Source organism: Pteronotus mesoamericanus, unplaced genomic scaffold (assembly GCF_021234165.1).
Source record: "Pteronotus mesoamericanus isolate MK-2021 breed Mesoamerican mustached bat unplaced genomic scaffold, CSHL_Meso_final contig_25, whole genome shotgun sequence".
Lineage (NCBI taxonomy): Eukaryota > Metazoa > Chordata > Mammalia > Chiroptera > Mormoopidae > Pteronotus > Pteronotus mesoamericanus.
The window spans coordinates 16,480,831-16,498,411 of NW_026555105.1; the positions used below are offsets into that span (position 1 = coordinate 16,480,831).

Genomic DNA, 17,581 nt, shown 5'->3' on the forward strand with positions numbered 1-17,581 from the left:
CAATCTGTGAGACGATTTATGTACCCGGCACTTTCACTGAAATTATGAGAACTGACTTATCTCTGTTGCTACGGTTTGTTTTTTTTTTCTCCTTGACAGGACAGTGAAATTATAACACCTTTAAAACCAGATGACTACCCGCAGGTGACTCCTAAAAAAGTAGACAAAACCCGAACCAGGCTGAATTTTCTAGATGCCTCCATGTGAATGTCTGCAATCGTTTGTTTACAAAAATCTCTTGCTCTAGCACAATTAATTAAGTGAGGGAATTTGATTATAGAGTTATACAAATTTAGTGACAACTAGTGCTTTTTATTTTATATTTTGAATGTACACATATGATAAAGCTACACAATTTTTATTCAAAGAAACAAAAAGGTATTAGGCAAATCTTGCTGTATATGCTATGAAAAGCATTACCTTTTCTATTTTTAATATTAACTAAAGCCTTTCTCTTTTAGTAGTGTATATTTTTTTAGAATAACAGTTCTTTTGTATACTTTGAACTTTTGTGACATGATGGTTTTTAAAAAATAAAATGGGGAATGATACAAGGGTGCACATTGGAATTTGAAGGTGGGATTGTCATGAACAGTGATGGTTAAAAACCAAACACAAAATCCTAGCCCCCAAGGAGGTGCCACCCTGAGGCCGGCTTGCATTAAGTGATCAAAACATTAGTAAAGACACCTTCCCTCACTCTTCAGCCACAGTAGGGTAAGGGGTAGGATGTGAGAACCAGGAGAGGGCTCCAACTCTTTAGTGAGAAACCTCATTAAATTATTAAAAATACCTGAGGGCTCTGGCCTCTGAACTGGGACATGAATACCTTTTAAGTGACCTTACCCTCAGTGGCAGAGGCATCCCCTAAAAGCAGGCTGTTCTCTGAGTCGGTTGTGGCTCCAGGCCCAAGCAGGTTCTTTCTCACCTGAATACTCACTGCCGGGCCTGGAGAAGGAGGCTCCCCTCCAACCTGCTCCCTGCACAGCTCTTGTGAGCTGAGCAGAGGCCGCCACAGGAACCCTCCTCCGGGCTGCTTAGAGCTGGGACTTTGTGCTGGTTTCAGAGCAAAGACTGAGCTGCCCGTGCTGAGATGAGTGATTACCCAGTGAATTCCAGGTTCCCCCCGTAAAGTGGATTTCTTTACCTGCAGCGGTGGAGTGGACCCCACTGTAACTGAGCAGTGCTCCTTTGCTGAGCACCTACCCCGCCCCCACACACACATTTCCAGTTCTACAGAATTCGCCAAGAGCAAAGTCTGGAGTTAGAGCCAAAGCCATTGTTGGCCAGAGGGCCCTGAAAATGCAAGGCAGTGAGGAATGGGAGTGTGAGCTCCTGCCCTCCTCTGCTTTGCTGGTCCCTGTGGCAGGGGGAGTAGGGAGCCAGCCCTGGCTCTGGGCAAGAGTAAGTGGTGAAGGGAGGCACTCAGACCCCAAGGCCAACAGAGTATCCTCACTCCAGAGTGCAACCGCCTCCCTCTGTATAAGCAGACTCTGCTCTGTTGACATGGAGGTGAATGTGTTTGGAATGTCTGCCATTCTGTATTGTCTCCACCCCCTCCTCCATCCATTAATAGATAATCAAGAGTTGATACTAATTAATAGGAGAATAGCTAAAACCCTTCTCTCACTCCCATGGCGATGCCGTGTGGATGGGAATGTATTCACATGTGGGCTCAGAGAAGCACAGAGGAGGGAAGTCAGCTGTGGTACTGGGTCACATCTGTTTTGGCCAAAATCCCTCTAAAACATTCAGTGGGGAGAACTCTAGGCCTCAGACTTCATTAACCCAGATCCATGGTTAAGAATGTAATGATGTAATGTTTTTCTGCTAAGATTGTTTTATTTTTGCAACCCCTACCTTTAAATCATTGTGGTTTACTTTATGATTGTGTAGTACCGATACTGTATCACTGTGTTGAAAAACAACTTGAATCTATTGCATATAAGGCAGCTGCACTTTATGCTTCTTACAACTGTTTTAATGATGAGAACGTTGTGTCATTTACAAGGTTAGATTTATCTTAAGAAACATCTTCACAGTTTGTATAAAAATGGAGACTTTAACAGCTTAGTCTCTAGAGCAACTGTATGTTATCGCCTTGAGATTGTAAACAGAACTGTGATTTGAAATGACCGGTTACTTAATTTGGATGAGGGAAATACCTGTAATAAAGCTTCATAATGGATCTCCATCTTGATGCCAAAGGTGTCTTCCTTAATGACTCTCTCACACTGTGTGCCTAGTTTTGACCCTTTTGTGCAAAGGAAATGAATGGGTCTGGGAACCTACTCAGATTGTTCTTAGTACCTCCATGCTGTGTGGGGTCTATAAGAGAGGAGATGGTATTTATTAACAGGGCCTAGGTTATTTGGTTTTTCTCATTCAATAATGGCAAGCAAATAGCATAATAAAGAATGTTTCCCTTCTGGCAGGAGGTAGGTACAAGCATGGGAGGAGATATGGATTTTTTCTTAGTTTTCTGAGCTCCTGTTGTGCCCCAAAACACATCCTCCCAATGTTTTAACTTCCTGAGGTTCCCATTTACAGAGTTTTAGCTTCTTTATCAAATATGCATATTGTTCATTTGCCACTGTCACATCTCTATCGTGCAAGCACCTGGCACACTGGTGGCAAACAGAAAGCCTTCATTGTTCTAGAAAAAGCATGACACTACTAGCGTCTTTATTCGTTTCACTGTTTGGGCCTAGGTGTCTACAATTTGACAATAGTCTTTAAGTCAAAATAATTTCCAAAACATAGAGTAGAATTCCATTTTTGTAAGATATACATATATCTTTCCATGGAAAACTGCCTGGAGGATATACATGAAAATGTTAATGTTTTGCAGGGTGGTTAAATTTTAGGCAGTTTTAATTTTTTTTTAATGTATTCTGTTGTCTTCTACAAGAAATATGTATCAGTTGCATAATTTTTTAAAAGATAATTCTCATGAGGGACTCCGTGCTGCTCAGGTGAGGTATAAACATCATTCACTCCTTTAGTCATCTTTCCAAGAGAGCAGTTCCTGCCCCCGTGCCTGTCCCCAGGCCACCGGAGGCTGGCCCACAGCCACAAGTCAGCCACTGGGACACTTGGCCCTCTGCGTTCAGGACAGAACGGGCGGCCCGCGGGAGGGAGGCCTAGATGGCATCCGTGAGCAGGTCGGAGCACCTGCTGCCTCAGGAAGCTGCCCGCCACGCGGCCATCAGCTCAGAACCCAGGCCTCCAGTTCCTTGATGCAGAACTGCTCCCGCCGGGCCAGCACCTCATTGTTGAAGGTCGCACAGGGGTGGCTTCCCCCGTGATACAAGTCTCCGTCCAACCACAGCCCAAACTGGCCACTAAAGGGAAGAGGGAAGTGTCTCATGGCTCTCTCCTGGGTGCTGAGACCCCGCAGGTCCACACCATCAGCCCTTGGCCACACCGTGACCGCAGCCTATGTTTCAATGTCCCTTAAACTGATTTATCCTGAATCGTTGGGGACTCCACACATTGTTCCCCACAGGGTTTAGAGTATTTTTTTCCTTAACTTCTGTGATTTTAATAAATATATACAATGGTACACCCTCGCCACAGTTTTAGAACATTTGGAATGTTTTTAGGACAGCAAGGCTTATCCACAGGAGGGACTCTCACAAGCGTGGACTCTGAGCCCAAAAGACTTCAAGAGAGCGTCCATTTTAATTCCTGCACCCGCCAGCAAACCTAGACTGGAGCTGGAAGTGAGTTCCTGCAAGTCAGCAAAGGCTGGTGTGCTGGGGCCAAGCTGCCTCTCCATGGAGGCTCTCCAGGCAGCTGGGAGAGCGAAGAGCTGGCCTGGTACTGATCCAACAGTGCTGGCATCTTTACCCTCAGGTTAAGATTGATTCTGCCCGAATTTGTGGGTCACAGCAGGGGTGACACTACCCTTTTCTTCCTAACCCACTCCACCTCCACCGCTTAACACGCACACTCAGGCAGGGCTCCTGGGAGTTACGTTCCCTAGAATTAGGGTGCTGACAGTGAATCTGAAGCTAGCCTCATCCAACCATGTGGAATGCTCTTCCCAAAGTTACATCAATTCAGACTAAGCCGTCACCAACTGTAAGCACTTAGAGGGAGAGTCCATGCCATCCTTTCCCCTCAATGTTGACTTAGAGGGGGTGGAGGGAGCTGTTGAAGGAGGAGGCCTGAACGGTAACCACCAGCCTCCCCATTTTATCTGGGGCAGAAGGGACCAGAACACAGACCACTGCGAGACTCAGGAAGAACTGAGACACGCACCTGCCACTGCCCATCATCAGGAGGTCCAAATCTCCTTTCACGAAGAAAGAGTTGCTTCCTGTCCACTTAAAAACCTGGGGATTACACGAAAGAGCTCTGGTTACTGTCCTGCAGTTCGACTCCACACCACTGGGTGGCAGTGTCGTAAAGGGAATGGAACGTCCAGACCCCAACTCAGCCGCCGGAAGCACTCCGGGCTCCTGGCTCTTGAGATTTCTTGCCAGGTTCTGTGCAGTTCACCGGCCCCACTCCCCGCCCTCCACTGCACACCCACCCCCGCCCCGCCCCGCCTCCCTCCTTTGTTTCTCCAGTCTAAGTCCCCTTAGCCTGCCTGTTCTAAGATAGAACAGAACCTGCTGAGGCTTCCTGCTTCCAAAGCCAGAGAGAGGAGGGGAAAGTCCAGGCCAGGAGTTGGGCCCTGATTCTCCCATTAACAAACTGTCCTGTCCCCTCCTCTCTCACTGGATGCAACACCAAGCCCACCCATCCCCCAGTGCTGGCTCACACCCAGTTTCTCAGCAAGTCGTGCAGCTCCCGCCCCAAAGGGACCCCCTAGCTGCCACCATTTCTGTGCTATCCATCTGCATTCACTCTTGCCCACCCCATCCACACCAAGTCGCTTCTTGCTGGATCACATCTTCCGCTGTCTCCTGCTCACAGCCCATCTCTGCACTGCAATCTGAGCGATCCATCAATTCAGAATCGAATTGGATATTATCGTTCCTCTCCCTAAAGACCTCCAATGGCTTCCCACTGCAATCAGAATAAAACCCAACCCCTTTTCTCTCTGATCACTTCCTTACTGACAGCACTTCAGCGACACTGGCCTTTCTGTCCCTGGGACATCCAAAGCTATTTGTTTTAGGACCTTCACTTTGACTGACCCCTCTGCCCAGAATGCCCTTCCTGCATTCCTCAAATCCTCAGTGGCCCAGTTCTCATCTTTCTACCCAAATGTCATTCCGGAGAAATTTCCTGGACCACAGTACCTACCGTAAGTAGCCCTTCCTCCAAGACTCTTTCTCCTTTCTCACCGAGATGGCCCTGTTTATGTGCCAATGTATCATGGCCTGCCCCCTGGCACGTGACCCCGGTGAGGGCTGTCTTTTCTCCCAGCCATATTCCGGAGACATGGTATAGATGTTTGTTCAATGAATAAATAATTCAGAAGTTAATTTAGAAAACAAAAGATGTCTAAAGCATAGTATATTATTGTTTATAATTAATTGCAAAACATGCTGTGAACAGCTATAGGGTTTTTAGCAAAAACAAAAAATTAAAAATGGACTAATAAAAGGTAAGCCTGGGCCCAGAAGAGATGAGAAAATATTAGCAAGTGACCACGAGAAGACAGAGCCATTCAGGTCCTCCTCTACTTTCATCAGGGAACATGACCTTCAGACTCGAAGGAGCAAGATAAACGTTGCCACAGAAGAAATTAAGGCCACGCTCACGGTACTGCCTGGGGTGGTGATCAAGGAGATGCTGGGAATTCAAGAAGAACACAGGCAAGTGCCAGAAGATCAAAGGCAGGAAAAATTAACCAACTTTTGAAAAGGTGAACTTCGTTTGGCACCAGGCACTGTTTAGGTAAATGGCTTGAATGGTATCCATAACGGACAAAAATGCCTGCCTCATAGGACTCTCAGTCTAGTTAGAGGAGGCAAATCTGTAAGTAAAATAATTAGTACATTAGGTGGTGACAAATGCTCAGGAGACAAAAGGAGAGAAGGGCAATGAGGTTTCCAGGGATGGAATAGTATACATTTAAATCAGGTGGTCAGAGAGAGCCTCACTGAGGCGGTGACAACGGAATAGAGAACCGAAGGACGTGAGAACTGAACTCTGTGGAGATGCAGTGGAGGGCACTCTAGGCAGAACACGTGCAAAGGCCCTGAGGTAGGAGCAGGCCTGCATGTTCAAGGACCAGCTCTGAGGACATTGTGGCTAGAGCAGAGTGAAATAAAGGGGAAACAGCAAAAAATAACAACAGAGAGAGGCCAAAAGATGGAAAGACTTGTAGGTTCTTGTAAATGTTTTTGCTGTTCTCTGAGTGAGAAAGGAGGCCATTCACAGCGTGGAGCCAGGCAGTGACGTGCTCTGACTTACCTTTTAGAAGGATCACTTCATCTACTTCAAGACTGAAGGTGGAAGCATGAGGAGGCAAGAGCAAGAGCACAGACAAGTAATGACAGTGGCTTGACCCAGGATGATAACAAAAGACATGGTGAAAAGCGGTGGATTCTGGATGTCGATAGAGAAGGCAGGGCAGTCAAGATTCATGGGCAGCTCAGATGTAGGGTGTAAAAGAAAGAGATGTTAAGAAGGACTCCGAAATTTTCGGTCTCAGCGGCAGGGAAGATGGAGGTGCCAATTCACTTTGTTGGGGAAGTGGCAGGAGGGGCTATTTTATGGGGGAAGTTAGGAGCTCAGCTTTGGACACGTGAGGCTTGAAATGCCATGTTTGAGATGCAAGTGGAGATGCTGGGTAGTGGCCGGATGCAGGGGAGTTTGGAGTCCGGGGGGAGAGGCCATCAGCGCATGGATGGCATAGACTGAGAGTGGGCAAGGCCTTGAAGGGAAAAGGGGCAGTTAGAGAGGAGACGAGAATCAAAACAGCTCTAGGATGTTGTGACATTCAAAGTTTGGGGGAGATGAGGAGGAACCAGCCAACGATTTTGCCCAAGAGCTGTCAGTACAGTAAGAGGAAAACTCTAAAACTTCAGGTTTGTAGCACGTGAACCCCAGAAGGCCAGTGGGATGACTAGTATCCAGCATGGCTTTACTATGAAGAGCTGAGCCCTTTCCTCTTTGCTGATAAGATTACCAGGTTAGTTGATGGAGGCAATGCAATGGATGTGGTGCATTTGCCTACAGCAAGGCAGCCCACAGCTCCCTGTGACCTCCTTGTCATGTGACTAGGTGCTTCTGCTGTTGGATGTATCTGCAGGTGTCTTGTTCTGTGCATTGGAGAGGAGGTCTAATCACAAACCGAAGTACCCAGAACTATATATTTCTCCATCCATTTTGTCCCTTCACCTTCCTTTACCCTTTCTCCCTTTGTTAAACCAGCTTGGCAAAACCCCAGTCATGGAGGCACCCTCTCTCCATGCCTGAACCTCAGGACCTGAACGTTGCTGGAGGAAAGCACATACTTAAGTAACTGGCTCGCTTTTAAATTCAGTCTCAAACCTCCACTCAACACTGCCTGGCTGTTCTTCCGTTCCCCACTTTTCTCCCTTTCCACTCCCGTGATCACTGTTTGGTGCCTTCCCTCCCCTCAACCTTCACGCACTCTCCTCCATTCTCAGTCACAGCGATGACCTTAGCCCGTACTTCATAAGGAAGCTGAAGCCATTAGACATATCTTCCTACCCCAACACCCACAGATCTACCTTGGACCAATCTTGTCTTTCCAGCCTGTATCTGGTGAGCAACAAACCTTTTCCCGTCAGAGCCAGTCAGTGGTTGCCAAGGGCCTACGGGGTATTTTTTTTTAATCCTCACCTGAGGATAAGCGTATTGATTTTAGAGAGAGGGGAAAGGAGGAAGAGATAGGAAGAAAAACATCGATCGGTTTCCTCTCATATGTGCCCCAACTGGGAACAAAACCTGCAACCCAGGCATGTGCCCTGACCAGGTATCGAACCCTCAACCTTTTGGTTTATGGGACAACACTCCAAGCAGCTGAGCCACCCAGGCCAGGGTGAGCAATTTTTTTAAACAAAGATGGGCAGGCCAAGGGAGCTGCTCTGCTTGCCACTGCCCCCCTGCCTTCTCTCTGTGGAAAGATGGAAGACACCAGACACCCCAGCACAGGGGATGGAGCTGGGGGTCACTGGGACCCTGGGACCTTTGTCCTGCCCTAGACTCCACTCCCCCCGGCAAAGTTGGGAGCATCACCTTCAGTTGTGGGGAGAAGGAGAAGAGGAATGTCTCGCCAGTACCATAGAAGCCTTTGCTGAGTCGAAAAGCTGAGGAGGAGAAGGCCCCAAACATCTGGAAAGCAGAAGAGCGTGCAGTTTGCAGCTGGAAGGGAGTTGGCGGTCCTCTGGAAGCCCCCCTTTCCAAGCTTGGCAATATAGGCTCATCCCAGGGGGGCAGCTGGGGAGCCTGGGGCAGAGCTGGAGGTGGGAGAGGCCCCTGGGCCTGTCAGCAAGAGCTGCTTCCCTTCACGCTCCCCCGGGGCCAGCTCACCTGCCCATCCTGGTCCTTCAGCGCCAGCAGCACCGGCCCACTGTGGCCCTCCATCTGCCTGTACAGGCTGCGCAGGCTGAAGCCGTCCCTTGCCGTGCAGAAGGCCAGACTCCAGGAGTGTCCGGTGACGCTTGGCGGGAGGTGGAGGCTGAGCTGGGGACAGGTCGGGAGGTGAGCGAGGGATCCTTGTCCTCACAGCCTCCATGCACGACACCCTTGGGGCCCCAGGGCGCTGAAGTTGCACAGCCGCCACTCACACAGCCATGGTACTTCATAGGTTGCCCAGCAGTTTCCTATTTCCGGGGACTTTCACACCTATTAGGAGTCATCCTCAGAGAGGAGGATTATTTAATGGTGAAGGAACTAAGGCTTGGGGAGCTGAAGCAACGTGCTGAAAACCCACATGGGGAACACGTGGTAGAGTCAGGATTTGAACCCAGGTCAGGACTCTCTCCCCTTGGTCACCCTGGCCCCTAGTGGCCAGAGAATAGATGAGACCCTGAACCCCCCAGTCCTCTGCCCTCATCCTCCCACCCCTACTCCAACTCTGGCTTCAGTTCCCAAAGTCTGGTTCTACTTAAAAATTAGCTTATTTCATTATATCTTAACCTCCTGGCCCAGCGAAGAGGGTGACGCTGGTATTACTGGATCATTTGACAAGTGGGAAAGGAAAGCCCAGAGGAGAAATGACTTGCCCCAGGTGACACAGTGACGGGGGTCCAGAGCCAGAGTGACCCCAGGTGTCCTTGGACCTGGCTGGGAGTGGGGCGGGAGGATGGGGCTCTTAGCCTCAGGGAAACTCTGCACCGCAGAGCGGACCGAACCTGCCTCATCTCCAAGGCTCCCAGGACCTGGCTGGCTTCTGCCAGCTGGGGCTCCACAGGGTCCTCAGGAGCTGGGGCAGCAGCTGCCTTCTCCTCTTCCTCATCCCCTTTCTCACCCCCGTCCCCAGACAGAGCGTCCTCCACCTGGCTGGGCTGTGAAGACACAAAGACGCCTGGTGAGTCAAGGGACAGGAGACACCAGCTCCCACATCTCCCAGCCTGAGAGCCTCAGCCCTCCCACCCACCCACACACCCCGTCCAGGCCCCCACGACCACCAGCCCACCCAGAGGAGGCTGGGAAGTGTCCACCACAGACAAGACCCGGCCCTGCCTCCAGCCAGCTTCCTCCTGGCGCGTGCTAGCTAAAGGTTAGAATCATGCGCGCCCATTGGATGTGGCCACGGCCCCGTGGTTCGTCTGCCTGTCTGCTCGGCATCCCGGGTGGGTGCCAGGGATCCAGTTCTCAGCCTGGGTGCCGGAGAGAAGGGCAGGCGACCGCGCAGCTCTGCGCTCTGCAACTGTGTAAGACTATACGTGAAGTAATGATAATAAGAAGAGCAATAGTATTAACCAGAGTGGCTGACACTGAGCAGCACACCCTTGACCAGGCCTGTGTGAGGGCTTTGCTGTGTGTGATTTCTCTGAATTTCTCCAAGAATCCTAAGAATGTGCTTCTTATTATTCTGATTTTACAAAGGAAGAAAATGAACCCCTGAGGCCTCCCTGTCAGCCAGTGAAATGATCGTGTATGTAGTCGTAGGTGAAGCGTGTTCAGGTTTGTGTAAAATGCGCACTCATCCATGTGAATGTGTGTGTTGGCTTAAAATACAGTTGTATAGACAAATTGGTATGAGAAGGTATTGAGTGTAACTGTGTGTTTACCTGTCAATGTGTTTGTAAGTGTGAGTTAGGATTGTATAAATGTATGTTTGTGAGTCAATGGACATGTATGTTAGTGTATCCATTCATTCATTCATTCATTCATTCATTCAAGCTTGCTCTCTGTGCCAGAGTGTGCGTGTGCTGGTGTGTATATGCTTGCGCACAATGACTTCTGGGCTTTTCATAGGCAGGAGAGACCTCAAGGATGAGTGATGAATGGACATTGTTTTCCCATTCCCCAGGTTCAGGCCTAAGGCGGGGGTCCTAGCTGTGTGGGCCTTCTGGACAGAGCTCCATCTGGCACCCACTCCAGGGAGGAAGAAATGGAACAGCAGTCTGTGCCCCTTGAGGGTCTCAGGACTGTGGGGCTGCGAGCAAAGTCCCTCTGTTCCTCAGTCTGCGCTGTGAACCCCAGGCCAACTGGGGAGGGACTCGGAAGAGGAACAAATCACCTGCCTGCATTCATCCCTAGCCCAGGCCCCACCCTGCCAGAGAGCTTACCTCCCCCGACCTTTTCTGATCTAATCCTCAGCCCAGGCTGAACCCCTTACCAGCCGAGTGTAACGCCAGCGAAGGCCTTTCATTCTCCTGTCTGAATCCAGCTGCGGGCAGTGAGGAGGCCTCCGTCCTACCAGGAGAGGAGGCACTACTGGGCAAGGCTTCCAGATGAAAGGTAGAAGTCTGGGGCACACCTGGCTGGCTCCACGCCCACCCAGCTGCCCTTTGCTCACTCTCACCTGTCACTCCCAGCTGGAGTTGTCACTGGGTGTGCCTATGAGGACAGATGAAGTCAGCTACACTCGGCATTCAAGGCCTCACTTGCGTGTTAGCCATACACACAGTAAATTCTAGGTGTGATTCCCTTCTACCTCCTTGCCCTTCCAGCAGTCTGGCCTAGAGACTCTGGTTCCCTGTGTGACTTTGGATAAGTCCCTTGGATCCCTGGGCCTCAGTCTCCCTGCATGTAACACGTTGGACCAGATCATATCAGAGGCCCTCGCAATACCAACAGCCTGCGATTCAGGTCCCTCTCAGAGCCAATGAGTGAATTATGACAGAAGCTTCAGAAGGGTCGCACTAGGCCAAATCAGGTTTTTAAAAAGCAAAAGCAAAAACAAAACCACTCCATTTTTCTCATTAAAAAAGTAGTACATCTGTACTGCAGAAAATGTGAGGAATCTAGAACTGAATAAAGATAAATATAAAAATATTCATAATTCCATCTCTCAGAGAGAAAGTCTACTCCTAAGGGTATTTTTCCAGTCTTCTATATTTATTTCCTAAATATGTGTGTACACACATTTATAAATAGATCATACCATGTATAGTTTTATAAAGTGCTTTTTCCACTTAAATGAGAATTTCCCAAGGACACCTGTTTTTTAATGACTGCTTATTATTGCATCATAGGATGTACATAACTTATTCCTCAAATCCTGTTTGTTTCTAATTTTCTCTGATTATAAGCAAAACAGTAATGAACTTCCTTATTCATAAATCTGGTTAAATCCTTCATGATAAATTTCAAAAGTTGAATGCTGGATCAAAGGGCATACATATATTCTTGGCAAATATTTCCAAAAAGGTTTCCTGGTGCTGAAAGCTGACCCGTGTCCAGGTATCCTGAGGGAATCTCGGGGCTCTATCTCACACCCTCAAACTACAGGTAAGAAAACTGCCACTCAGAAAGTGGAAGGGACTTGCTACAGCCACACGACAGTACAGCACGGAGCTTAAGAGCATAGGCTCTGGAGTCAGGGTGTTCAAACCCTGGTTTTGCCACTTACTTGCTGTGTGTCTGTGAGCAAGTTACTTAACATCTCTGTGCTGAAGTCTCCTCATCTGTAAAATAGCTACCTCATAGAGCTGTTGTAAGAAAATACCTCAAGAACTGGTATGCTAAACCAGGTCTCCATCTTTCTGTCCCCGCAGTGCCTGGTGTTTGGTGAGCACAAGATAAATGGCAGTGCCTTTGCTAACCTGCCCCCCACCACTCTCTCTCTCTCTGCCTCTTTGAGACATCCAGGGCTCAAATGCCTGACAAGTGGCCACTCAGTCTCTGCCTGGGCAGCTCTGGGACTGATAGTCGCTGGGTCCCTCGCAGGGGTGAGGAGCTTGTGGGGAAAGGCAGGAGCCAGGGAAATGCGCTCACCCTGCCAAGCTTCTGGCGACCCCCTCCGGCAGCCCGATGGTTTCCTTAGCGTGTGCCCTAGATCTCCCAGAGAGGGGCCACCTCCGGAACCGACCCTGCCCGCCTGGCGGTCCGAATGCAGCAGCTTTAGCTCTGCGCCCTGGCGTCCCGGCAGGCGGCTGGCATCTCCGTCCTGGCCCGGCTCCAGGGCCTCTTTGGCTCTTATACCTGCCCAGAGGGCGGCAGGCCCTGGCCCTGAGCCTGCTCCGGTTCCAGCTGGGAAGGCCTGGTGGTGATTATCATCTATCAGAAACTCAAAGCCCACACACACACACAAACAAGGCCTGTCACCCTCTGGTCTCCAGCTCTGCCCTCAGCAGTCCCGAGACATGGGGACACTGGACTGCTTGGCTCTAACTCTCACCTCAGCTACCAGGTGCCACCTGGTGCCTGACACCTGGGGCTGCCCCTGGGGTTCCGCTCTCTTAGATGAGGTGGCTGGCGATCCTGTCCTCATTGGCCTGTTCCAACATTAGGTGAGAGCGTGTACAGGAAGCCCCGTGTTTTGCACACAGTAGGCACTCCCTCAGTGGGGGTTACTTCTCTGCCCTCAGCTCATAGTGGGGCTTCAGTGAATGCTGTGTTGTCATCACAGAACCTCAAAGGTGGAAGGGGGTCTTGGCCAATCCCAGAGCAAGTGGCCTCCGCCCAGGGCAGCCTCCCCTGGAAATATCCCCACCAAATGGTCTCCCGGCCACTCTCGGCCTCACTGCATCCTCACACAGCTGAGAGCCCCTCTCCTGCTGGGCCCTGTGGAGAGGACGTGGGTCCCTAGATACTCCGTCCATGGCCAGGCGGGGTGGGGCAGCGGCCCCTCCGGGAAGGGTGGGATGCCAAAAAGACTTGTATTATGGGGGAAACAGGCCACCGAAGGGCCCTGTTGCCACCTCAAACATGGCTGTTGCACTATGTGTTTAAACTGTAAACGGTCGAGGGGTCACCCAGCTGGCCCTCCTTGCCCTCCCGGCCCCACTCCTCACCCTATTTCTCCCACACTCCATACTTGAGCCATCAGGCACTTTGAGAAGTGATTGAGATTTGCTTTGCTGCTCCATTCTTTGTCCTCACGTCCAGGAAGACTCAGGCTGTGGCCTGTCAGGGACACCAGTTACCGCACTTCCCTGACGTGGTTCTGGGGGCCAGGGAGCGGGCCGTCCCAGCTCTGCCTCACAGCTTTTTTTTTTTTAACCCTCACTTGAGAATACGTTTATTAGTTTTTAGAGAGAGAGGAAGGGAGAGAGAGAGAGAAACATCAATGTAAGTGAAAAACATTGATCGGTTGCCTCCCACACGTGCCCAAGGAACCCAGGCATGGGCCCCAGCGGGGAATGGAACCCGTGACCGGTTGGTGTATGGGGACATTGCTCCAACCAACGCAGCCACCCAGCCAGGGCACAGCTTTCTTTCTTTCTTCTTTACCAGACACACGCGGCCCCTTTCAGAACTGCAGTAGTCATTGCCAGGAAACAATTTAAACGTCCAATAGAAGGGGTAAGTCTTAAGCGGATGTCCCCATGGAACATCCACTCCATGGATTATTTCTAAGTATTAAAAGCAATGTCTGCAAGAGTTTATAAAGGCATGGGGAAATGCTTTTTCTAAGCCATTAAGTGAAAAAAAGCAGGATATGAAATTGTACGTGCAGTATTGGGTTAGATACGCAAAACAAACCTGCACATGCTAAGAGAAAATGACTAGAATCCCCTTAGAATACGCTCGTGTTTGCTGGGCTGACTGGCTTCACTCTGAACCTTAAATGGGTGCATAAATGGCCCAGCTTACCCCCCTCTCCCATCCTGGGAAGTCTGGTTAATGGTTCTCCTCAAAGACCCTCACTCTTGTCTCCTCACTCTCAGCTGGTGACGTCATTCTTCACAGAGAAAATAGACGCTATCAGCAGTCATTCCTTCAGCTTCATGCATACCTCACCCATCTCTGTGCCTTCCCTCCAGGACCATGGATGAAGGGTCCCGTTCCTTTCAAAAGCTAGTCCCCCATCCCTGGATCCGCCTGTCTCCCCTTTTCCAGCCCTCACCTCTCTCTCTGCCTCATCCATCTCTCTCTTGCCCTGCCTCCCAATGGGACAGTCACCTCCAGAACTGCTGCCTTTTGCCTCTCTGTATATTCCTCTTTACCCACATTCTAGAACCAGGATTCTTTCCTTTTTTCAATTAAAAGTGTTTCAATTACAGTTGACATTCAATATTATATTAGTTTCAGGTGTACGGCATAGTGGTTAGACAATTATAAAACTTATGCGTGATCCCTCAGGTAAGTCTACTACCCACCTGCAGCCTACATAGAGTTATTGCAATATAACTGATTGTGTCCCCTATGCTGGTCTTTACATCCCCATGACTATCTTATAATTGTCGGTTTGTACTTCTTAATTCCTTTGTCTTTATCACCCAGCCCCTGACTCCCTCCCATACGGCAACCATCAGTTTATTCTTTGTATCTAGGAGACTGTTTCTGTTTTTGTTGTTGTTGTTCTTTAGATTCCCCATGTAAGTGAAATCACATGTATTTGCCTTTCTCTAACTTATTTCACTTAGCATAATACCCTCTAGGTCTATCCGTGTTTCTGCAAATGGTAAGATTTCATTCTTCTCTATGGCCACTTAGGCACTTAAGTTATTTCCACATCTGGCTATTGTAAAGCATGCCGCAATAAGCATAGGGATGCATGTGTCTTTTTAAATTAATGTTTTGGATTTCTTGGAATAAATATCCAGGAGCAGGATTGCTGGGTCATAAGGTTGTTCTAGTTTTAATTTTTTGAAGAAACTCCATATTGTTTTCTATAGTGGCTGCACCAGTATACAATCCTCACCAACACTTGTTTGTTGATTTATTGACAATAGCCTTTCTGACAGGAGTGAGGTTATATCTCATTGTGGTTTTAATTTGCATTTCCCTCATGATTGAGCATCTTTTCATATGTCTACTGACCATTTGTATGTCTCCTTTGGAGAAGTGTCTATTCAGGTTGTCTGACCATTTTTTAACTGTAGTTATGTGTGTGGGCGTTGAGTTGTATGAGTTTTTTAATAAATTTTGGATGTTAACCCCTTATCAGATGTATCATTGGTGAATATCTTTTCCCATTTAGTAAGTTGTCTTTTTGCTTTCTTGATGGTATTATTTTTTTAAAGGTTTTATTTATTTATTTTTACAGAGAGAGGAGGGAGAAAGAGAGGGAGAGAAACATCGATCGGTTGCCTCTCGCATGCCCCCAGCCGGGTACCTGGCCCGTACCCCAGGCATGTGCCCTGACTGGGAATTGAAACGGTGACCTTTCGGTTTACAAGCTAGCACTCAACGCACTGAGCCCCACCAGCCAGGGCAAGTGATCTATTTAAAACATAAATTAGAAGATATCGTGCCCCTGATTACAGTTTCCAATGGCTTGTCAGGAATAAAGCCCTTAAAAATAAAAAAGAATAAAACCCTGCCCACGGTGTGCCGTGGCTCCCGCTGCCCACTCCAGCCTTACGTTTTCCTTCTTCCGTCACCTGTCGGCTTCCAGTCCCACTGCCCTGCTCATTTTCTTAAATACATATCCAGCTTGTTCCTCCATCAGGTTCCCCTACTAATTCCTCTAATTCTCCCTCAGCCAGTTTCTTTCATGATTGATTTAATGAAAAAAAAAATTTTTTCAAATAATCACCTTCTCTTGGAAGCCTTTTAGGATTTAGTGTCCATTTAGTTTCCATTATTTTGGTCAATTTAGCAGCTTCAACGAGAGAAAACAACCTTTTGCAACTAGGTAGTCAGCATCTTCATTTCTTTTTTTTTTTTTTTTATTTGTTGATTTATTGGTTTTAGAGAGAGAGGGAGGGAGAGGCAGGGAAACATCAATTTGTTGTTTCACTTATTTATGTGTTCATTGGTTGATTCTTGTATATGCCCTGACCAGGGATTGAACCCACGACCTTGGTGTATCTGGACAACATTCTAATTAACTGAGCTACTCAGCCAGGGCTCTTTATCCTCGTTTCTTATAGTCTGATACAATCCTTACAGTCATTTATTGCTTCATGCCTTCTTGAGTAGAGTCTTGTACAGTACACATTGTTTGCCTGAGCTGGACACTGAGCCGATAAGGCAGCACAACAGGCTCTGAAATTGGATGGCCCTGGGTTCAAATCAATCCCAGCCCTGCCACTTCCAAGCTGTATGACCTTGGACAAGCATTCCAGTAGCCCATTGAAGTGTAACAAACTACCCCAAAACTTAGTGGCTTAAAACAACAATATTTATTTTGCAGTTTGGGACAGCTCATTTCTGCTCCACTTGGCATTAGCTGGGGCAGTGCCAATGCCAGGCGCTGAATTATCTGACGGTTCACTTTCTCATCTATCTGGTGGTTATCTGGGACCAGAGCTGAAGTTGTTGGCTGGAATTCCTTCACGTGGCCTCTCCATGAGACCTGGGCTTCCTCCTAACGTGATGGCTGCGTTCCAATAGTAAATGGAGAGAGATGGAGAGAGAGGAAAGGGCGGTGGGGGGTGGAGTGGGGGGGGGATTATGCTGGGTGGAGCCATATTGTCTCTCAGAGCCTAGTCTTAGAAGTCACAGTGTCACTTCTGTCATTCTCTATTGGTTGAAGCACTGACAAAGGGAGGCTCAGGTTCAAGGGGAGGGAACATAAACCACATCCTTCAAGTGGAAGAGTGTCAACGCCGCACAGTAAAAAGAGTATGGGCTGAGCTATATATATACTACTGTGCCTATCTTTGGAAAATACAGTTAGCGACAAGTTTTAACCTTTATGAGGTTCTGAACTGAAGTGTCGAGCACAGAGCCTGGCAGAGTGAGCGCTCATGGGTCCGGAAGCTGCAGACGGCCTCTCTGCCTGTACGCAGCCAACCCTGGACACCTAGCAAGTCTCCCTCCTTTTGCGGTTTCCCCTGTCTGAACTGAGCCCCTGGCCAGAGCCCCTACCTTGGCTCCACCCTACCCCGGGACCTCTTCCTACCAACACCTTGCTCTTCCCCAGGCTCTCTTGGGGATGTAAGTGGATCAATGGCTCCCCTAAATTCAAATGCCCTCAGAGCAGGAAGGGCCTTCAGCCCCCTGATCAGCCATGAGGGTTGGGGCTCAGAAGGATACATGGTAGAGCTAGGACTTGGGCCCAGGCCCAAGTGCGGAGATCCAGGCCACTCTAATTTCAGGACCATGGGTGTTAGGAGTGGCTGAGCCAGCCTAGTCTAGCATG

The 17,581-nt window shown here is 48.9% G+C and overlaps 2 protein-coding genes across 3 annotated transcripts in view; one reads left to right on the top strand and one right to left on the bottom strand.

Moving 5' to 3' along the window:
• SAMHD1 (SAM and HD domain containing deoxynucleoside triphosphate triphosphohydrolase 1) overlaps positions 1-2,148 on the top strand; it is a 48,130-nt gene extending 45,982 nt beyond the window's left edge. Inside the window, exon 16 of the mRNA XM_054573787.1 lies at positions 100-2,148. Within this exon, the coding sequence (XP_054429762.1) occupies positions 100-207 (108 nt within the window). The 3' untranslated portion in view covers positions 208-2,148. The remainder of the gene's footprint in view (positions 1-99) is intronic.
• A 1,060-nt stretch (positions 2,149-3,208) lies between these two features.
• Positions 3,209-10,753, bottom strand: TLDC2 (TBC/LysM-associated domain containing 2). 2 transcript variants are annotated; one of them, XM_054573417.1, is made up of 6 exons: positions 10,721-10,753; positions 9,288-9,440; positions 8,464-8,616; positions 8,170-8,265; positions 4,267-4,340; positions 3,209-3,344 (listed from the first exon to the last, which is right to left on the bottom strand). In XM_054573417.1, exons 1-6 carry the CDS (start codon positions 10,751-10,753, stop codon positions 3,209-3,211), a joined length of 645 nt encoding a protein of 214 aa, XP_054429392.1. The 2 variants fall into 2 exon arrangements, with proteins under 2 accessions (XP_054429392.1, XP_054429393.1); XM_054573418.1 differs by lacking the exon at positions 8,170-8,265.
• Between the last annotated feature and the right edge of the window lie 6,828 nt (positions 10,754-17,581).

Bases quoted from the DNA above. Each gene is read 5' to 3' on its own strand.
- TLDC2 (XM_054573417.1), bottom strand. From the start codon at position 10,753: ATGAAAGGCCTTCGCTGGCGTTACACTCGGCTG. The intron at 9,441-10,720 runs GTAAGGGGTTCA...GTGTCTTCACAG, and splicing joins GCTGGCGTTACACTCGGCTG to CCCAGCCAGGTGGAGGACGC. The intron at 8,266-8,463 runs GTGAGCTGGCCC...TCTGCTTTCCAG, and splicing joins TGAAGGACCAGGATGGGCAG to ATGTTTGGGGCCTTCTCCTC.